The following is a 22,972-nucleotide window of genomic DNA, read 5'->3' as shown; positions in this document are numbered from 1 at the left end:
CCGCAGGCTTTGCGCGCGTGCTTTCCTTGCTATGGCGGCCTCCAAGAAACCTTTGGAGTTCCATGCCAAGCATCCCTGGCGACCGGAGGAGGCGGTAGAAGATCCGGATGAGAACGATGAGGATGATAACGATGAAACGGAGGATGGGTTTTCCCTGGAAGAAGTGTTACGGCTCGGAGGCACCAAGGTAATGGCCTGGGACTCCTGGAGCAGGACAGAGGCGCGTGGAGTGGTCACTCGAGTGGCGTGCAAATGACTCCGCAGCCCCGGCGCTGCGGAGTGGGAGGGCGTCATGGACCCCGAGTCCAGCTTTGAAATGTGTTCTGTGCGCTTCCCGCACTTCTTTCCCGTTGCTCTTTACAAGAGAAAGTCGTTTAGAATTGAACATTTTTGTGCTTTGTTCTTTCTTAGGATGTAGGTGATCTCATTTTATTGACGTAGTATACCTGGCACTCCGTCAAGTCAGAGAGGACTGACTTTTTGGTCTTGACCTCGTGGCATCAATGTTTGGAACTCCAGTGGTGTTGGAATTTTAACTTCTGTTCTCACATACACGCTCACTACACACTCATTAAGCTCTCTGCGCTCTTGGATTTTACATCCTGATTAAGGGAAAGAAACAATAACCAAACTTTGGAATACATAGTATGTTAGTCGCTGACTACAGCTATGGAGGAAAATAAAACAAGTAAAGAGGATGATGAGTAGGGGAGGGTGTTAACAGTTTTAAACAAGGTGATCGGGGAACGCAGCACTGATGTGTTTGGGCAGAAAACTGAAGGAAAGAAAGGAGTGAGCCTTTTTTGTTCTGTTCCGTAAACAACAGAAAAGTAAGTACAGCTAAGGCAGAGTGAGGTGAGAGGAGGACAGTGAGAAATGAGGTCAGAGAGGTAAGAGGGTGGACTTATGCTCTGAATTTGATCGGAAACTAGATTTGGAGCAAGTATGTGATGGAATTTGGCTTTTTATTAAATATTTTATAAAAACTGGGCGGGGTGGGATGAGCGAATAGAGGGAAGAGAAATGCAGTTTACAGAGACATATTCACAATTTGCTCTGTACTTGGGTTATATGTAATTTTTGAGTAGGTAGTATATGTACATGTTACAAAAAGGTTTTTTTTTTTAAAGGAGGGGGTACCTGATGAAAATTCTTTTTTACCACTTTAATCTCCATGCAGTTTCCCTTCCGAGAAAGTCATTTTTATGTCTTTTATATATTCCAAGCAAATACACACACCTGCGTTTGTTACTTTTTACACAAAAGGTACAGTACTATGTCTATAATATTTTTTAAACAATATTTTAGGTCTTTTTTTTCCTTACTGTTTTAGAGAGCCATCCATATCAGTATATAAAGACTGTCATTAGTTTTATGCCTGCATAAATCATTATCTGTCTTAATTTATCTAACCAGCATTTATTGTGGATGTTTAAGTTGTCAATCTTTGCTATTTTAAATGATGCTTCAGTAAATACCTTGAATATATATCTTTTTCCACATTTGTAAGTGTGTGTATAACCTAAATTTGTAGAAATGGAATGGCTAGGTGAAAGGATTTGTGTCTTGTATTTTGTTTTTAGTTGGCAAATTGCCCTCCATAGAGGATGTGCCAGTTTATACTTAAATCAGCCATGTAGGAAAGTGCCTTTCCTCACCCTCTCCCAACACTACCTGTCTTAAATTTATCTTTGCTCATCTGACAGATTAAAAAATGAACGTATCATTGTGATTTTAATGTGGACCTTTTTTGGGGGGGATAGAGGGGAGGTGATTAGGTTTATTTATTTATATATTTTAATGGAAGTATTGAGGATTGAACCCAGGACCTCTAAGCACACGTTCTACCACTGAGCTACACCCTCTCCCTAATTTGGACTTCTTTAAATGTCAGTGAGGTTGAGCGTCTTTTCATATTTTTAAAGAGCCGCTTTTTTTTTCCTTCTATGAACCGTATGTGTATATATATCCCTTGCATATCTCTGTTGGGTTGTCATTTCCTTAACTGATGTGTGAGAACTTTTATATTAAATTGAGCCCAATTACTTTGATATGAGTTGCCAGTTTGTTTTTCCAGTTTATTATTTGTCTTTTGATTTTTGTATATATTTTGAGAGAAAGTGATACATTTATTCATTCTTTCCTTTATGGACCCTGAGTTTTCTGTCAAGTTTATAAAGATTTTTGCCTACTCTAGAATTTTTTTTTAATTATGCTGTGCTTTCTTCTGTTTTTTGTTTTATTTTTCTCATTTAAATTTTTGATCCATCCAGTGTTGTGAGTGTAGGTGGGAGCCCAGGCAATACCATGATAACTCAAATTAATTGATTTCAAGGATGTAGATATCAGCTTAACTTTTGAAGTTTTAACTAAACTGTTGGATTTGTAATTTATTTTAAACTTTCTTATGTTTTTATGCAGCAAGATTACCTTATGCTGGCTGCTTTGGATGAGAATGAGGAAGTGGTAGATGGAGGCAAAAAAGGAGCAATTGATGATCTTCAGCAAGGTGAATTGGAGGCATTTATTCAGAATCTCAGCTTGGCCAAGTATGCAAAAGCTTTCTCAACTGAAGAAGAAAAACCAGCTAAAAAGGAAGATGCAAGCAAAAACGAAGCAAGAATTCCTAAAGTAAATAATAAAAAGCAAAATGTAGCAGAAAATGAAAGTAAGGTGAAAAATAAGAAGAGAACAGAACAACATCCTGCTGAGAACAACAGTGCCATACCAAAGGTAAAGAGAGATAAACAACAGGACATCTTTGAATTTTTTGAGAGACAGACATTGTTACTTAAGTCTGGAGGCAAATGGTATGATCTGGAGTACAGCAGTGAATATTCTTTGGAACCCCAGCCTAAGGATGTTGTGTCTAAATACAAAACCTTGGCCCAGAAGTTGTATGAGCATGAAATCAGTTTATTCAAAAATAAGACGAATAATCAAAAGGGAGCCTCTTCTACCTGGATGAAGGCAATTGTGACATCGGGGACACTTGGTGACAGGATGGCAGCCATGATTCTTCTTATTCAGGATGATGCTGTTCACACACTGCAGTTTGTAGAAACTCTCTTGAACCTCGTTAAAAAGAAGGGCAGCAAACAGCAGTGCCTCATGGCTTTGGATACTTTCAAAGAGTTACTCATTACAGACCTTTTGCCAGACAGTCGAAAGCTACGAATTTTCAGCCAGCATCCTTTCAACAAACTAGAACAGTTGTCCAGTGGCAACAGGGACTCAAGGGACAGAAGGCTGATATTATGGTATTTTGAACACCAGCTGAAACACTTAGTGGCTGAATTTGTGCAGATCTTAGAAACTTTAAGTCACGATTCATTAGTAACCACAAAAACACGAGCCCTTATAGTGGCTCATGAGCTTCTTTGTAACAAACCTGAGGAGGAAAAGGCCCTTCTTGTGCAGGTGGTGAATAAACTGGGAGATCCTCAGAACAGAATAGCCACCAAAGCATCCCATCTGTTAGAGACATTACTTTGCAGACATCCCAATATGAAAGGAGTTGTGTGTGGTGAAGTAGAAAGGCTGCTCTTCCGCTCAAACATCAGCTCCAAAGCCCAGTATTATGCAATTTGCTTTTTAAATCAAATGGCCCTCTCCCATGAAGAAAGTGAACTGGCTAACAAATTAATAACTCTTTATTTTTGTTTTTTTCGGACTTGTATCAAGAAAAAAGATATTGAATCAAAAATGCTCAGTGCCCTTTTGACAGGAGTGAATAGGGCATACCCTTATTCTCAGACTGGTGACGACAAAGTGAGGGAGCAGGTTGACACACTGTTTAGAGTGCTGCATGTTGTGAATTTTAATACCAGTGTGCAGGCTTTAATGTTGCTTTTCCAAGTGATGAATTCTCAGCAGACGATATCAAATCGATACTATGCAGCATTGTATCGGTAAGTACCTACCATTCCAGTATGTGAGTGAGAAATAGCGTGGTCTAATACAATGCTGTGCCCCTTTGTGGGGCAAGAGAAAGACTTAGGAAGTGGGATTTTAGGGCCTCCTCGGTAACTTGCTACTACTCACCACCTTTGGGTGACTTAGTCTTTGTTTCCCTGTTGGACAGCTAAATTATGTGCTTTGAATATGTTGTTTATTATTTTTTTGTTTTGAGTAGGCCCCATCCTCAGTCCTGTATTTCTTCCCTCCTGTCCTTCACACAGCCATTTAGTCATTCATTCAACAAGAATTTTTTGAGTGCCGAGTATGTGCTGGGCACTGTTCCAGGACTCAGGACATAGCACAGTGAACAAAATTCCCACCTCTAGAGGCACTTCCGTGCATATTGGGGAAGACACATGGTAAATAAGAAAGCTTTTTGACACAACATTGTAAAATGACTATAACTCAATAAAAAAAAGTTTATATATTAAAAAAAAAGAAAGCTTTTGGATAGGAGGGTTGGGGGTTACAATTTGGGAATTTTTAAAAAAATATTATGATTAAGGCTTTGTTTACTGAATTTTGCAGCTATCCTGCAGTGCACCCACTGAGGGCTGATATTTTGAACAAAGTGTATTTAAGTACAGTTCTTCAAGTACACCAGCAAGCTATATATTGCCTTTTTACGTACATATATCTCTTGAAAAACGTAATGTATAGTGGTTAATATCTTAGACTTAAGCCACATTGCCTGGTTTTGGGTCCCAGCCATTAGTTTGCTGTCTAACTTTGGATAGATTACTTAATCCTCATTAAAACCCCATTGGTAAACATGGTTGATCCCATTTTACTGTGCTTTTATTTGCCTATAAAATGGAGAGGCAAGCATCTATCCCATAGTGTTATTATGAAGATGATGAAATTTCCCCACAATTACACAGCTAGAAAATGACAGAACTGGGAATTTAATAAGGTTAATGAGTTAATGTATATGTAAACCCATGTAATCTTCATGTGTGGTGTGTATTTAACAATGCCCAATACACACTAAGTGCTCTGTAAGTGCTGCCATTATTATGATGATGATGATGATGATGATGATGATGATGATGATGATGATGATTTCCTGTCCTCATCCTCACTTTTTCAGTTTAATCCTCTTTTTTTTGTTGTGTTTTGTTTTGTTTTTGGAGGGGGAGGGAAGTAATTAGGTTTATTTATTTATTTACTTTTTTTAGAGGAGGTACTGGGGATTGAACTCAAGATCTCATACATACTAAGCATGTGCTCTACCACTTTGCGCTATACCCTCCTGCTTAGTTTAATCATCTTAACAGCTCTCCGGTCTCTGAGGTACATAATTTGTGCAAGTTCACACAGACATTATGAGGCCAAGTTAGGTGGCAAATCCAGATCTATACTAGCTTGGAATTGATGGTGTTTCATGGCACTGATTGCGCTGGTACACTAAAAAAGAATCTCAGAGGTCTTCCCATAAGTCTTAAGAGTCTATAATCTTTCAAAGTAATAAATACTTAAATGTTTTTAGTTTGGGAAGACTTCTGAGACTGAAAATGTAGGGGCTTCAGTGTTTGGGGTTTTTTGTAACTTTTGAGGGTAATAGAATTTCTACTTCTTAGGAAATGTTTGGAAACTATTGGAAAACACGTTTTTCTAATATCTATTTAACATCTCAGTGTTTAAAACAATAGTCTAACATCTCTGAGGAGTACATTCCTAAATTCTTTAAATTACTGCTTGCCAAGCACTCTCACAGATGAATTTCCTCAAAGGGCTTTTAAGCCTTCTTAAAGTATTTATTTTCTCTTGGTTTTATTAAGAATCCTTTAAGTAAAATTGAGGGATAAAAGAAATGAAGAAATGATTCAGTTTACAAAAACATGATTTATCAAAATCTTCAGGAACATGTTCTCTGTCAAATGGTGGAGACAGCCATCTAAATTCTCAAATGCTTCTATTGACATGTAATGGAGCTTATGATTAAAAATAAGTTGCAGAATGGATGAAAATGTTGAAAAATGTAAATGGGAGGAGAGAAAGTGAGATGTCAAAGATTGAATAATATAGACTATTTCAAAATATCACCAGTAGGTACGAGAGTTGTGGAACTGACAAATGGAGAAACCTGGATATGTAGAGCAATATGAAAATGCCTCACAGGGTTAAATATTTTCATTTCTAGTGTTAGTGAAAAAAAAGTAATAAAAGTGCTTAGAACAAAAGTAATAATTCCACATCAGCATATCTGGAGGATTTTGTTAATTCTGGGTGTCCTGATGTCTGGGGTTCTAGACCAGCTGGAATATCCCTGGGATTCAGCAAGCACAATAAAGAGAGAATTTTAAAATTATCATAGGAAATAATAGTTCAGCAGTCAGCAGAGGAGACCCTTGAGGGGAGAGAAGGACACATAATTAGCTATAGTATAGGGTCAGGTATTTGAAAGGCTGTCATGTAGAAGTATAATTAGGTTATTTTGATAAAATTATATATATTTAAAGCATATAACAAAGATTTGATCCATGTATACATTGTGGTAATTACCATAATCAAGTTAATTAACATCTTTTCTTGGTGACGATGCTTAAGATCTGTTCTTAGCAAATTTCAAGTATACAGTAACAGTATTAAGTATATTCATCATGCTGTATGGTAGATCCTCTCAGAACTTACTCATCTTATAATTGAAAGTTTGCACCTTTGACCAGCATCTCATTTCTTCCACCCCAACCCCTGACAACTACCAGTCTGTTCTCTGTTTCTATGAATTTGATTTTTTTCAATTCCACGTATATGTGAAATCATAGAGTAGTTGTCTTTCTCTGTCTGACTTACTTCACTAAGCACAATGTCCTCCGGGTTCATGCATGTCACAAGTAGGATTTCCTTCTTTCTCATGACTGAATAATAATCTGTTGTGTGTTTATGCCACATCTTCTTAATCCAGTCATCTTATTGACAGACACATAGGTTGTTTCTGTACTTTGGCTGTTATGAGTAATGCCGAGAACACGAGCGTGCAGATTTCCTTTGGATATATGCCCAGAAGTGGAATTGCTGGATCATATGGTAGTTCCGTTTTTAATTTGTTGAGGAATCACCATAGTGTTTTACACAGTGGCTGTACCAACTTATATTCATACCAACAGTGTACGAGGGTCCCACTTTCTCCACATCCTTGTCAGTGTTAGTTATCGCTTGTCTTTTTGATAATAGTCATCCTAACAGGTGTGGTTGATATCTCAGTGTAGTTTTGATCTGCATTTCCCTGATGATTAGTGGTATTGAGCATCTCTTCATGTACCTTTTGGCCATTTGTATGTCTTCTTTGGGAGAATGTCTATTCAGGTCCTCTGTCTATTTTTTAATTGAATTATTTGGAATTTTTTGCTATTGAATTGTATGGAGTTCCTTATATATTTTTTATATTAACCTTTTATCAGATACATGGTTTGCAGATACTTTTGTTCATAGGTTGCCTTTTCATTTTGTTGACTGTTTCCTTTGTTGTGCAGAAGCTTTTTAGTTTGATCTAGTCCCACTTGTTTATTTTTGCTTTTGTTGCTTGTATTTAGGTAATCTTGTGTTGCTCCAGGAGGCAGTAGTAGAATTGATGGTTGGAAATTACACAGAAACAGATTTCAACTGTGGGTAAAGAAGGTATTTTCTGGCAAAAAACGAGTTGTCCAAAGTTAGTGAGCAGTCTGCAATCACTAGAGATACTGTACAACCACTTACCATGAAGTGAATCACTTATTATTCAGCAAATATTGAGTACTTATTAAGTGCCAGGCACCAGCTTTATAACAGTGAATAACACAGACACAGGTCCCTGTTCCATTGGACTCTAGGGGTGAGAGGGGGAGGAGAGAATGGCAGAAGAACGAGTTAAACTGTAACGAACATAAATATGGGACTGAGAGAGGAAATAACGGAGGAACCTGTGCACATGCAGACAGCTGGAGAAGAGCATTCTGGGCAGAGGGAATAGTGTGTATGGGAAGGATACAGTCATACAGTTTTACATTGAGCTGGAGAGTCTCTGAAGTCCTCACAATTCAGTTTCCTACTCCACGTGTATGCTTCACCAGAACCATGTGGAGGCAGCCTCTGGTCACCAGATAGTAGGGAGTGATGCAAGGACAAGAACCTGGTCTAGTCCACTGCTTACACAGGTCAGTTTTCATCGTTTGGCTTTGGATTAGCCTTTCATGCACAGTTCTGTATCTATATGAAAACTACACTGTTAGGGCTGTGCCCTGTTGGTCTGGAGAATGGAAAACCACTTGGGAAAGAGAAAAGGAACCACAAAAAAAGGTCTCTTGATCCTGTGTATTTTTTCCCCTGATATTATCATCATTCCTTCTATTCTGATCATTGACTTCCATTTTACGTCTTAGGGCAGAAATGGTCTCTTGTGTATAGCACAGGGAAATATATACAAGATCTTATGGTAGCTCACAGTGAAAAAAAAATGTGACAGTGAATATGTATATGTTCATGTATAACTGAAAAATTGTGCTCTACACTGGAATTTGACACAACATTGTAAATGACTATAACTCAGTAAAAAAAAAAAAAGAAATGGTCTCTTATTCTAAAATAAGCAGGAAGGTTATCTCTAACTAAGATTACGTTAGTAGTTGACTCTAATATGTGACTGCTGGTTATGGGGGTGTTTTATGAATAAACGTGTGGTCTTTTTTCTATTTTGCAGGAAGATGCTGGATCCAGGCTTGATGATGTGTTCTAAGCAAGCCATGTTTCTTAACCTTGTCTACAAATCTCTGAAAGCGGACATCGTATTGCGGAGGGTGAAGGCTTTTGTGAAGAGGTTACTTCAAGTTACTTGTGAACAGATGCCACCATTCATATGTGGAGCTTTATATCTTGTGTCTGAGATCCTTAAAGCAAAACCAGGTTTAAGAAGTCAACTAGATGATCATCCGGTATATTTTATAGCTGCTTTTTAAATCGAGTGGGTTCTGAAATATATTTGGTATTTTCCTTCTTTGCTTTCAGTGACAATAACTTACTTAGTTCTCTGGAGCATGTAGTATGAGTCTTGGAAGCAGACGGACCTGGATTTTAGTCCCAAGTGTACAGTTTACTAGGTGGGCATGTTGCTTGACCACTTTACTTGTAATAAACTACCCTAAACTGATTATATGAAATAGTTGTAGACATTTGTAGAGCTAGTGGGTCTCTTACCTGTCTCCTCAGTTGTGAAGTGGACATAATAGCACCTGCCTGATAGGGTTATTTATAACAAGTCAGAGATTTACATGAGGGCTGAATGTTTTGAATGTCTCAGGGATTCTTGGCTCAAAACTTTATTACATTTAAAAATAAGAATATGGTCTCATTCTAAATTTCATTGATGGAACTTTCACGTTTCATCAGAGTTGCAATAAGCAAATCTTCTTCAAAACTATCTCATGTAATTGAATATAGACTTCCAGTTGATTAACCCAGATTCATTAAACCATTTTTTTTAGGAGTCTGATGATGAAGAAAATTTTACTGACATAAAAGATGATGAAGAAATAGAAACATTCACTGATGCAGATAAAGAAACAGAAACAGATACTGTGAAAAAAGTTGAGATGGAAGAAACTGTGTCTGAAAGTCATGTGGAAACCAAAAAGTTAAAATCTGCTTCTTGGGTGCACTTTGATAATTTGAAAGGTGAGTTTCTTAAATATTAAATTATTCTCTTGAATCTTTAAACAGAGGAATTGGATTCCCCTTTGATCTTAATAGAAGTAAATATACCATTTTAGAAGTCCTCAATATTGCTTTCCTTTAAATGGGAGTTCTCATAACCAGATATATATAGGAACTTAGAAGTAAATTTTTAATATGAATCATTGATTTGTTCATTAACAGTACTACAGATAATAAATACATATTTTTAAATAAATCTTAGAAATTAAAGTAGATCTTTTTGGAACTGTGAAGATTTAGTGAGAAAACTGGACACGTTCGATGCACAACAGATCTCTTTTTCTTCAGGTATAGATTTAATAAGTTTACACCTTTGAACCAGTTTTAGTTTCTTGGCTTTTATCTGTACATGTAAAACCCTCCTACATGAAACATATATGAAAACAACAAATGTATGTACACTAAAGTTTGATTTCTAAACAAAAAAATATCTGGTTACATATTGTGAATTGTGTGGAACTTGTAGTTATTTTGTTTGAGCCTCATATTTACCCTCTATAGTTCCTCAAAGTAGTGTTTTAGGATTGAAAACTTTCTGTGAAATAGAAGCTTTAGGTTTTCCATCCACATACACAAATTGAATTAAGTCTCATAACAGAATATTAGAGCCAAAAGAAATCTTAGAAGTACAGCCTCTTCATTTGAGGCTGTAAAGAAAAGCACACTAGCCTTGAGGATCAAGAAATGTGACTGACCTATTTCTTCCAGCTTGTTGTGGGACTCTTGATCAGATGATTTTCTCTCTCCAAACTTCAGTTTGCTTGTGAAGTATAAAAGAGGAGTATGGCAGCCATCAGGAAAGCTTTTAAAAGAATCCATCAGTTGCCCTGAAGGCCAACCCAAGTATAATCCTTTAGAGAGATGATGAGCAGGTGCATTGTGAAGGAGACAGTTCCTGTTATGTGCTCAACTTTTCTTGCTTTAATTTTTTAATCCAGAGGGTTGCTGAAAACATGAAAAAGATATTATAAACCTGTTCAAGTGAGACTTATTTCTGGGCATAATTTAATGATAAATATTCAGTGCACTCTAAAGTTCCAAAAGAATTTAGGCCTGTTTCATCCTCAGGTTATTTGCCATGTTACCACTTATGACCTAATTGACCAAGAAATGGGTGCCTTTTGTTGCTATTTGAAAAGGGAATAAAATCTGAAGGGGAGCTTTTAGTAGTTGGAATAAACATGCTGCCTGGTTTATTCAATAGCAAATACTAGCTTGGGTACCATGATAAATTCTTGACAAGGCTTGGAGTTTTTGATCTAGGTAGGATACCTGGCTAACTAAGAGTATTGAAAATTATAGGTGTCATTGACATCAGTAGTTTTGGTGGTTTTAGTGACCTCTTGGTCTAGGAATAAAACATTTGAGAAATACTATTTTATATTTTTGTTCTCAGGTGGCAAACAGTTAAACACATATGATCCATTCAGTAGAAACCCTTTGTTCTGTGGAGCTGAAAATACAAGTCTTTGGGAACTCAAAAAGGTAAAATAATTTCAAATTGTCTCTTAATTCATCTGTGCTGTATTTTGTCCCCATGGATTTAACACCTTCAAGTTTCCTTTTTTTGTGTGTGAATGATAAATATAGTTTATTTATTTAGACATTAATTGGCATAAGGAAGCAATTTGAAGTTTGTCACTTGGCTGTAATACCTTATAACCCATATTTCTGTTGCCTCTGATAAACATTGAATTTATCTGTTTCTCCATTCACATGTAGAAAATCTTACATAATAATGTAAAATCTTACAAAATAATGTGCATGCAAAATAAGGATGTTAATACATGGCTAGAAACAAATTTTGCTTTTTGTAAGTAGATTATTGCATATAATGGCTCTATATAGGGATAAGTTTTGCTTTATGTATTAGGTATGTCTGAAAAGTTTTGTGATGACAGAACTTTTTCCAAGCAAAGTTACTTTTTAAACACATAAGAGGTATTCATATTTATAATAACCTTTCTATGATTCTTTTGGGAAAGCAAGTAAATGACTTCCTATACAGACTTGTTAGCAAGTCTGATAGGTCATAGCTACTTTCATAGTGATACCAAGACATTCTTTGCCTTTGTCACTGTTGACAGTGGCACTGATAGTAAAGAAATGATGGATAAAACTGCTGATTCCTTAGCACAAATAAAACAGTAGAACCAGGCTGCATTCATGGTCATTAAATTCTTCATTGCCACATACTTGTAGGGAACAAAAAAATCAAGTATCACATAAGAATGATGAAGCAGGAAAAAAAATTGTTGATTTTATTATCTTGACCCCAAAATACATACATTTCTTTTTACTATTCTGTGTGCATATATAACAAGAACACATAAGGCTCTTTGCTGCAGACCGTAAGTATGAGGGTTGTCTGATGTCTTGGGAAAGTGCCTGGGGAGTTGTCGGAAACGCCGCTAGCTGCTTTTTTCGTGAAAGGCTGGCTGACAGACTGGTGATTCAGACTTGGGTATTTGGGAGATTTTTTCTTGAAAATGAATGAAGTGAACCTTTTGCTTCAAACAAAACAGCTGACAGTGTTTGTTGTCAATGATAAAATTCAAGCTTTTAAGCACAGATTAAAATTTTAGAACTCCTATAACCACCATCTTGAACTTAACAGTTTCTCAGTAGATAAAAACTTTTCTGATGAAAATCAGTGGTGATACTAACAATGTGATTTTTGTGATGTTGAATGAAATGTGACTAACATTTGGAAGATTTGCATAACTCACTGAGTCAGTATTTTCCAAATGACCAATGCACAGTGTTACAGAGTCAAGCATGGATAAAAGATCCATTCACTGTAGACTAGTCAATTTTAAGTAGCAAGTACCAAAAGCTGATTGATGGGGTTTCAGATTCCATATTGCAGCTAATCTTCAATTTCAATATAGTAGCAAAGAAAAAAACTCCACATTTATGTGAAAGACTATTGGTTAATCCTCTTTTTTCCAACTATATATCTGTGTGAGGCCAGATTTTCTCCATATACTTCAACTAAAATAACATGGAATACAGAAGCAGATATGAGAATCCACTGTCTTCTGTTAAACCAGACATTAAACAGATTTGCAAAACTGTAAAATAATGCCACTCTTCTCAGTCATATTTATTTGTTCTGAAAAAGTTATTTTTATGAAACATTTATATCAATATATAATGTGTTTATTGCTATTTTAAATGAACTATGTTTAAAATTCTTCTGTTGTAATATCTAATGAAGTAAATATCAATAGATATATCCCATTTAAATTAAGAAAGCTCTTGAGGTCCTTGATTTTTTAAATTTATGTATTTATTTAACAATATCATTTTTTAAATTGAAGTATAGTTGATGTACAATATTATGTTACAGGTATACAATACAGTGATTCACAATGTTTAAAGGTTATACTCCATTTATAGTTATTATAAAATATTGGCTATATTCCCCATGTTGTACAATACATCCTTGTAGCTTATTTCATACCTGATAGTTTGTATCTCTTAATCTTCCAACTCCATCTTGTCCCTTCCCCTTTCCCCCTCCCCACTGGTAACCACTAATTCCTTCTCTACATCTGTAAGTCTGTTTCTTTTCTGTTATACTCACTAGTTTGTTGTATTTTGTTAGATTCCACATGTAAGTGGTATCTTATAGTATTTGTCTTTCTCTGTCTGACTCATTTTACTTAGCATAATGCCCTCTAAGACCATCCATGCTGTACACCAGAAACTAATACAACATTTTAAATCAACTGTACTTCAGTTAAAAAGCAAGTAAACAACACAATTATAATATGTGCAGAAGAACTGAACAGACATTTTTCCAAAAGAGGAAATGCAGATGGCCAACAGGAACATGAAAAGTTGCTCAACATCACCAGTATCAGGGAAATGCAAGTCAAAATCACAATGAGATATCATCTCACATCTGTCAGAATGGCCATTATCAAGAAGAACACAAATAATAAATGTTGGCAAGGATGTAGAGAAAAGGAAACCCTTGTACACTGTTGGTGGGAGTGTAAATTAGTGCAGCAACCACGGAAAACAATATGGAGGTTTCTCAAAAACCTAAAAATTGAACCACCATATGGCCCAGCAATTCTACTCCTGGGCATCTATCCAAGAAAAACAAAAACATTAATTCAAAAAGATACATACACCTCACTACTAACAGTTGAGGTCCTTGGTTGTTAAGTGTGTAAAGTGCTGCTGAGAATCACTTTTCTGATATATTGGATTAAGTTTCAATTTTTTGGATTTTCATAAATAATCTACAGCTATAGTAAAAGTTCACCTAATTTCACATTTTTCTTTTTAGCTGTCTGAGCATTTTCATCCCTCTGTGGCCCTTTTTGCAAAGACTATCCTTCAGGTAAGTCTCAAATATTCAGGAGACAAAAAGTAAGTAATCCAGTTTTAGAGAATCAATAATTGGTCAAACAGTGCTTTCTCCACCAGAAAGAATCATGAACATTCTCTGCTATTGTAAAGGAAGATTGCCCTCCCTTTTCCCATTTGCTGTGTTGCCACTCAGGGTTTGTTTCCTGGTTAGATGACCTGCAGTATTAATACTATTTGCCTATTCATAAAATCATCAGTGCATCTTAGAATGTGTATGAGTGTGTTTAATTTCTTCAGGAAGATAATAATGTGCATGAGAGGGATGTTTGAAGGGTCTTTTATTGCATGTTTGTGCCTTCGAAGCAATGTAATAGATGCTTACATTTTTCTTTTTGTTTCTCATCTAGATGCATACATGTAATTTGAGTTAAGTTCTTAATTCCTTCTCCCCTCCCCACCCCTCACCTTTCAGGGAAATTATATTGAGTATTCAGGGGACCCACTACAGGATTTCACACTAATGAGATTCTTGGATCGATTTGTATACCGAAATCCAAAGCCACATAAAGGCAAAGGTATGCTTCTATTTGATGAATTTTTCGGTTGATGCTGCTGTAATATGAGCATATAACTAGGTTTTACATTATGCTGTCATGATTTTACATTTCAGGAAACACAGACAGTGTTGTGATGCAGCCAAAAAGAAAACATTTTATGAATGATATTCGTAGTCTTGCTGGTAAGTATAAAGCCTGGACAGTTGAAACTGATAAGACAGTACAAGTTAGTAACACATAAATTGTGTTATTCTTTGCTCTACTTTATCAGAATAAAACTTAAGCACCAGAGATAATTATCCATCTCTGTTCTGAAGAGTGTATGCATTTTCAAGCTTATTGTGACTGGGCTGTTTTGTTTTTTTTTTAATTTTATTAAAAAAATTTCAAACATATTCAAAATATATACATAAGTAGTATGATGAGCCCCCTCCCTCAACCCATAACCATTACCCATCTTCAACAATTAACATTTTGCCATTCTTTATAGCTTTATCTGGCTTCTCCCCTCCAGCCTATATATAATTACCTTTTACAGTTCAGACCATCTTAAGCTCACTACTATGGGCTCGGCAGAAAACCCACAACAGATTTTGTCACAGAGCATCTTTTTAAACTCAATTGATAACCTACTTCTATGGGTATTTAGTACCCATCTTGTAGATCTGATTCTGTCTTTGTATTCAGAGCAGACATTTCTTTACATACTAGATTTAGCTTTTTATTTTTCTTAGTTTTCCCTCAGTATTAAGTAAAATTGTGGATACTTCTATCTTTACCTTTACTTCCTATTTGCAGAGTGGCAGGCGTTATTGTCATTTTTCCAAGATGAAAATGACAAGTTTAAAGTTATGATTAAAAGAACTCTTTTAATTTTTTGTTTTTCTCTTGAAATTTGGATCCTGGATGCAGTTGGAGGACAGTGAGAGAACCCTGTTCTTTCACTGTGATGCACTGATGGCTACCAAGTTAGATTGTAGCCCACAAAGTTTCAAACGTTGGGTTTCCTCTACACAGATTTTTCCAGAGATTGTCCTTCATACTATAAGCTGCCTTGTGTCCAACTTCCTTACATTTTGAGACTTTAGAATTATAGGTATTCTGCACTTAGTCTGAAGAGCTTGAATAACATAAAAAGGATTACTTTAATAAATTAAAATTTTTAACTTCTCCTAGTTAACAGTAAGGAGTTCCTTGCAAAAGAAGAAAGCCAAATACCAGTGGATGAAGTGTTTTTCTATAGGTAATATATCTAATGGTTTCATTTGGGGAACTGTTAAATTTAAAATTTTTAGATTCCGTAAATGGTTTAACATATGCCTATCTTGAAAAGATCAACGGTTATGTCAATATCCATTTTTGTGAGGGGAATTTAGAAATGTCAGTTTGCTAATATTAAGATATCTAAGTGAAACTAAAGCAAATTTGGGGGCTTTGTTTTTAATAATTTAGTATCAATTTTAAGTATCTTGACTTTGTGAAATTTAATCTTTCTTTTTTTAATATAGTAATTTTCTTACAGGCTTTAAATCTGTATCAGTCTGATATAATGATAAATAATTCATGAGTAATTTGTCCAAAACATGGCTCTAAACAGAATTAGCAAAACTGATTGCACTACCGTGGAGATAAGTCCTAAACCTACTGGAATTCCTACTAATGCCTCGTAGTAGTAAAGGAACTGTTACCTGTTGATTGATTAATTCAGTTGTTTTGTTGTTGTTGTTTTACATTTTGTGTAAAGAATTTTGAGGGTACGATCCCATCTGCAAAATGCTAAGTTTCACTGTACCCCAATATAAGAATAAATCTAACTGATAAGTATTGTGATTAGTGGTCATTTAGAGCCACAGTTTATAATATTGGAATACTTGCATCATTTCATTAGTTTTAATGCTAAAACAGCCTTTTACTGTGCCATTTAATTAAGATGAGTTAAGGTGTTTTTATGAAGAACACCCTAAATCGTTGAAATTTATTCTCCACATTTCAGAAGTTTCCAACTATTTTGTTGAATTCAAAACTTTTTTTTAAATAATAAATACAAACTTTAGTCATTTATATCCAATGGAATTAACTGCTTTTACACTTGTTAGTGTCACTGGTCATGGGTGTTTTGATTATAGTAAAATGGGCCTTTTAATAAAATTATCAAATATGTAACATGCATTTTATTTTAGGTACTATAAAAAAGTTACTAGGGTTAAAGAGAAACAAAAACGGAATGAAGATGAAGAAAGTATAGAAGATGTGGATGATGATGAGTTTGAAAAGATGATTGGTAATTTTTTTATCTATATAATCCACAGAGCTAGAAATATTTTAATTGGAATTTAGACTGAAACAAAAACCATGCGAAATTAGAAAAAATTACATTGAGCTCACCTGTTAAATATTGAATTACACCTACTAAAAAATAAGCACATAAGTAGTTCTAGTGTAGTAAAAAGGGCTGTAGTTGCTAAATACTGTTTTATTTGATATTTTCCCTCTTCCCATAAAAGAACTGTAGAAAGAAGCTAAAATTAACTGGAACCCATTTAGTTTAGGGAGTTAGTTAAGGCCAGTATATTCATAGGTTTATGTAGTTTAATAAAACACACCAGCGGTGGTCAGACGTATATCATTTTGGTGTTCACTCATGAACAGCAGGCTCATGACTGTGTTAACTGATTCAGACATACGACACATTACTCATTGCTGTATCTCATCATTTGTGTGTTGTTCTCTGGCAGACACTTTTGAAGATGATAATTGTTTCACCTCTGGAAAGGATGACCTTGATTTTGCTAGGTAAAATACTTTTCTTCAGTAGTAGGGGGTTTTTTGTTTGTTTGTTTTTTCCTTACTGTTTTCCCAGCATTTCCCAAATTATTGTCCCTCAGAACAGTAGAACATGAGCACAGGACTCTGTGATGTATAGGAGAAAGGTATTGAAATAAGTTTGGGAAATAGATACAGTACTTTCATTTTTAGACTCTTATAATGCTCATTAGTATAGTAAATAAAGGCTCGGAGCTGAGTATAGTAAATAAAGGTTCATTAGTACAGTAAGTAAAGGAGAGGCTCGTACCTCTCTTTTGAATTCTGTTAATAGCCTAATAACCTGCTGTTCACCAAAATATACTTTAGAAAACAGTGTCCTCTCCTACATTACAAGTTGTTCTTTTTCTGCAGCAACGTGAAAAAGAAAGCAAAAGGAGCTAGGGATGACTCAGAAGATGACGATTCAGAAGATGATGACCTTGATAACCTGGATGATGATGAAGTCTCCTTAGGAAGTATGAATGAGGAATTTACTGAAATTGAGGAAGATGGAGGAACATTCATGGATGTGCTTGATGATGAAAACGAGAGCATTCCAGGTAAACATTTTAAAATAGAAGATAGAAACAAACTCTTTCTTCCCCAGCATAGGCTAGTTTTTCAGTTGAAGGGTTTTGCTTTTTGGTTTTTTTGTTGTTGAAGGTTTTTTTTTTTAACATTACCTTGTATTCAAATAAATACCCAGATCAGCCATTACTTGAAAGAGGACCTTTTTCCCTCTCATTTGAAACTGAAGCTTTGCTTTGCTCTTTTCTTTTCTTTTCTTTCCTTTTCCCTTCCCTTCCCTCCCCTCCCCTCCCCTCTCTTTTTTTTCTTTCTTTTTTTTTAAGCAGTTGAGTTTTCAGTTTCAGGCTTTTATTTTCATTAAGGTCAGCTGTATTATACTGCACCTGCTGAGTACCTATACTATACTCAACAAGTCTGTACTATACCTGTTAAGCTGTTACACTGCCTTTTAAAAATGTTGCAATAGTAATTAGCAGTTTCTTAAAAGTTAATCAGTATTCATCATTATAGCCCTATAGCAGCTCTGCTGTTTTTAAATTGCTTAATAACAGCGTTTTTTTTTGGCAACAGAACTTGATGATGAAGTCAGTTCCAAAGTCAACAGTAAGAAAAACAAGAGAAAAGGTGCAAATGATTTTGACTTTGCTGGGTCATTTCAAGGTAAGAAAATGAATTTAATCTCTTTTAAACCTAAGCATTATGCACGTGAAAGCTATTGTTCATTATCATTTGGGGAAATTAACTCCTCTAAATTGGTTAATACAATTTTTGTTCTTATAACGGATTAATAAGTTTTATGTATTTTTAATATATGAAGATTGCTGTTTCCCACATACACCTTCAATTATTTTCTCTTCCTAAATTCCTTCCTCTTTTTTAAATAGATCTAGATCATCTTTTCATTCATGTTTAAACCATTCAGTAATATGTAAGCCCTGGATTTTCCAGACATCTGTTGCCTTTTTCCTTTTCAACCACCTCTTACCCTTGCCATCTGACCCATCTGAAAACCTATGCTCTTTATTAACGTCATTTTCCTTTTTTATGAGATTTCCCATTTTGCTGCCATGACAAAATGATTGTAACCTCAAAAATATATAAAATAGAACAAATTAGCAGAATTTGACTTTTTTTAAAGCGTATTAATGGATTATGCCTTTTAATGTTCACACTTCTGCAGTGCTAAAAAAAAAAACACTATCAGTTGACAGTTTTTAAAGTTTTTGATAAAAACATAGAAAGCACTATAATATAAATATTTTATTCCTTAATTTGTGAATAAATTTGCACGGGCTCACTTTTTTTTTTTTAATGCTTTGCTTCTGATGCCTCTTTAGTTTCTGCAAATACAGCTGACCCTTGAACAACAACAGTTTAAACTGCATGGGACTAGTACTACATGGTCCATAGTTGGGTGAATCTGAGGATGACTGTAAATACATATGCCTGTTTTCAGCTGCACTGGGGATGGGTGCCCCTAAACCCCGTGTTGTTCAAGGGTTAGCTGTAAATACCGATGAATAAAAATAGACTTGCAAATTTAGAAGTAATTAAAATGCTTGACAATATTTTATTAAAATTAAACAATATTAAAAATGTTTTTTGACAGTAAATATCAAAAATAATAACTATATATTGGTAAAAGTATATAAAGTATATATAAAAGTCCCTGAGAGACTTCTATGCCTACAAAATTTGTATTAGCCCTTTGAAGTACGGCTGACATCAAGTCCTTTTAACTAGATTGATTCAGCTGATGCATATTTACATCATAACATGTTATTTTCAAAATTTCATCCTTCATCGAGGATGTAAGGTCACACTTTAATAGTAGCCTATGCTCTTAAGGCAGAGTTTTCCTCAAAGTCTCTCAGAAAAGAAATACTGCTTTGTCTTAAGTCCTTATGAGCCTGCCATATTAAAAGATGCTCTCTCATTGACCTTATTTTGAATAATAAAGTACTATTTCAGAAGACATTAGCCTGAAAGGATCTCAAATCTCAATGGATAATAGTTTTGGATGCAGATTAAAAGATACCTGATTTTTAAAAAAGAGGCAAAGATATTTGTAACAGACTTATTAATTGATCCTGGGGAGATTTCACCCTACATTTGCAAATGTTGGATATCCCTAAGAATAAACAAACCTTAAGGAAACTTTAAGAAGGCAGTAAAGGAGAGGTGCTAGCTAAAGGAAGTTTTAGATACATACCCAGAGGATGAATGAAAACCAGAAAACCCTTCCTGATAATACACAAATGAAATGCTCTAGAAACTGTTGTCAAAAGTAGGCCTCATCTGTCCATGCAAAGGCTTGTACACACTTGTTCTTAAAAGCATTTTTCTTAATAGCCAAAAAGTAGGAACAACCTAAATATCCATTGACTGATGAATATAGAAGCAAAAAATGAAATCCCATATAGTGGCATATTTATTATTCAGCAATAAAATGGAATGAGGTACTGATAAATGCTGTAATATAGATGAGCCTCCAAAATGCTATGCTAAGTGAAAGCACCTAGATACAGAAAATCACGTATCACATGATTACATTTATATGAAATAGCCAGAAAAGGCAAAGGAGAGAGCATGTAACTGCAGAGGGGCAGCAGGAATCTTTTAGAGTTGATGGAAAATGTTCTAAAATTGCATTGTGATGACAGTAGAACAACTTTGTAAATTTACTAAAAATTACTGAATTATACGCTTAAAACAGCTGAATTTTATTCCTTAGTCAAGTTGTTTTTTAAAAGTGGTTCTAGTAACACTAAAGACATTGATGTCAATAGAGTATTAATGTTGTTTCAAGAAAATGGATAAAAGCAGTATTTCTAGTCAATATATTTTTAGACAATGTGATTTTAAATGTGTGAGTTAAAATGTAATGAGTTAAAATGTAATAAATTAAAATGTAACAAATATTAAAAATAGATGTTTTACTATTATCTATTTTGAAACATTAGATATTCAGAATTACAAGGGAGTTTTTTTGTTTTTTTTTTTTTAAGGAGAACAACTTTATTTTGAGTAGTATAAACAAAATTCCATTTATAACATAATAAACAAACCTTCCATCAGTTTCTTCCCTGTATTTAACCTTAAATATTCTAAAATCCATCCAAGTCAACTTTGGAATTTTAATCTTGCCTGATACTATGAAACAGGGCAAACCTTGATTGATGGTCAAATCTGAAAGGCAGCAAGACACTACTGTCATCTGAACAGTTCTATTAGGATATTAACTTTTTAAATAATACTATATACTAACTCTTAAATAAGTTAATTTCTGTCTTTAAATGCCAGCTACCTAATGATGCTAGAAGATAACTGTAATTGTGTTTTAACCCATATATATATATTTTTTTTAACAAAACCATGTTGAAAGATTGTATTTTTTCCAAAATAATCGGATTTACAATTTAATAATCTAGGTTTATACTTTTTTTTTTAAGGACAGAGAAAAAGAAAGAAAAGAAACCTCAATGACTCCAACCTATTTGTATCTGCTGAAGAGGTAAGGCTAACCTGCTGTCTTAGGCAGTTAGCTCTTGTACATTGTTTTAAGTTTTCTAATAAATGTATTCTCTCCCTCCACTCCCTCCACCCCCTCAGTTTGGCCACCTATTGGATGAAAATATGGGATCCAAGTTTGATTACATTGGAATGAATGCCATGGCTAACAAAGATAATGCAAGTAAGTAACTTGAATTTTTATTAAGGTTTTAAAATAGCCTTAACTTAGAATTTCTGAAGATATGAATATTTTTGGAGGACCTTTTTATAGTAAGAAGGGGTAAAATGGTTCCTTAAAACCTAGAAGGAATAGCTTTTTTATCTCACTGTTAAGGGAGCACACAGGATTAAAATGTATTTATAGACTATAGCAAAAAAGGATTACAGCCTATGAAAATTAGGTTTTTGTTTTTGTTTTGTTTTACAAAGGCAGGCTATTTTTACGTGGTATGAATTTGCTAGCTAACTTTATAAGTGCTTTAAAGACATTTTAATTATGTCTGATATTGATAGTTACTGGCTTCTCTTCTTTCACCAGTAAAAGTGTTCAGGGGAAATAAAATCCTTAAAGCATTTGTTCCTTTCCTGTCGTCTTTGATGATAAATATGGAAGGAAAGCAGCCAACAAGCAGGGGGTTTGCATGGTGGATGGGAAATGACTGTAGGCCATGGCAGACCGGAAGTTCCTATTACTCAGTAGGATGTTCCATGGGGCCTCCAAGAGTCTACAATGTGCTCACCTTTCTTCTCCTCTCCAAAGGTTTCAAACAGCTTAGATGGGAGGCTGAACGCGATGACTGGTTACACAACAGAGATGTGAAAAGCATCATTAAGAGAAAGAGAAATTTCAAAAGGAGGCCAAAAACCACTCTGAAAATTAAAAAGCAAAGAAAATGAGTGTTTTCTAAATAAATTACAAATCAAAATTCTACTTACTCCTAATTTTTGCTGTTCAGCCATTTTTCTTGATCTTGCTCTCTAATTCCATATATTCCAGACTGTTCAATGGATTTGTAATAAACTATAAATAAAAACAGCTGTCATTTACAAAATCATGTAAAAGTGTTAAAATTAAACTATATTGAGAAAAACCAAGCTTTTCTTCCTTATTTCTGCATAGTAAAATGAAAAAGATGATAGGTAAAGATGATGGTAGAATACATATGCTGTGTATAAGCTCTAGCATCTTTAATAATCATTGTAAAGAGAGCTATTTACTAAGCATTACTTTTGTACCAGATAACTGTGCAAAGTAATTACATGATGTCATCTTGTTTAATCCTCATAACAGTTCATGAGATGGGCATTATTATCTCTACTTGACAGAGACAAGAAAAGCTCCAAGAAGTTAGCAAACCAGAGATTGCTCTTAAATTTTAAGCTGTGGTTTGATTCCATCACCCTCAGATATGTCTCATTCCAAAGTCTACATTCTTAGACAGGAAGAATTAAGAACCCGCCCATTAGCTAACTACTCTCATCCCTGGATAAAAGTTTTCTCCACTCTGTATTCTCAGAAGTGAAAATGGGGATGAACAGTAATTTTGGAAATTGACATCACAAAATTAAAGTCATTTAGCCCTTAACTGGTCATA

The 22,972-nt window shown here is 34.8% G+C and overlaps 2 protein-coding genes across 8 annotated transcripts in view; one reads left to right on the top strand and one right to left on the bottom strand.

Moving 5' to 3' along the window:
- Positions 1-31: 31 nt before the first annotated feature.
- On the top strand, positions 32-22,468 carry CEBPZ (CCAAT enhancer binding protein zeta). Its single transcript, XM_006181071.3, has 16 exons — positions 32-187; positions 2,422-3,911; positions 8,639-8,870; positions 9,420-9,609; positions 11,045-11,133; positions 13,952-14,005; positions 14,447-14,549; positions 14,645-14,713; positions 15,708-15,774; positions 16,712-16,812; positions 17,267-17,324; positions 17,709-17,896; positions 18,435-18,524; positions 21,317-21,378; positions 21,477-21,558; positions 22,138-22,468. The coding sequence occupies exons 1-16, from the start codon at positions 32-34 to the stop codon at positions 22,272-22,274; spliced, it is 3,168 nt and encodes a 1,055-aa protein (XP_006181133.2). The 3' UTR covers positions 22,275-22,468.
- Positions 9,647-22,972, bottom strand: part of CEBPZOS (CEBPZ opposite strand) — a 52,340-nt gene continuing 39,014 nt past the window's right edge. For 4 of the 7 annotated variants that reach the window (XM_032497360.1, XM_014556170.2, XM_032497359.1 and 1 more), the window contains 3 exons: positions 22,314-22,398; positions 22,118-22,174; positions 19,408-21,053 (listed from right to left, as the gene is read on the bottom strand). In XM_032497360.1, coding sequence (XP_032353251.1) covers positions 22,316-22,398 — 83 coding nt within the window. In that variant the 3' untranslated portion in view covers positions 19,408-21,053; positions 22,118-22,174; positions 22,314-22,315. Of the gene's footprint in view, positions 10,594-19,407; positions 21,054-22,117; positions 22,175-22,313; positions 22,399-22,972 lie in introns of those variants that run through there. The other 3 variants (XM_032497355.1, XM_032497356.1, XM_032497357.1) reach the window with 3 other exon arrangements.

The sequence above is a fragment of the Camelus ferus genome, chromosome 15 (genome assembly GCF_009834535.1).
Source record: "Camelus ferus isolate YT-003-E chromosome 15, BCGSAC_Cfer_1.0, whole genome shotgun sequence".
Taxonomy (NCBI): Eukaryota; Metazoa; Chordata; class Mammalia; order Artiodactyla; family Camelidae; genus Camelus; species Camelus ferus.
Note: the sequence above shows the minus strand (reverse complement) of the source record. Positions and strands in the feature narration are given on the sequence as shown.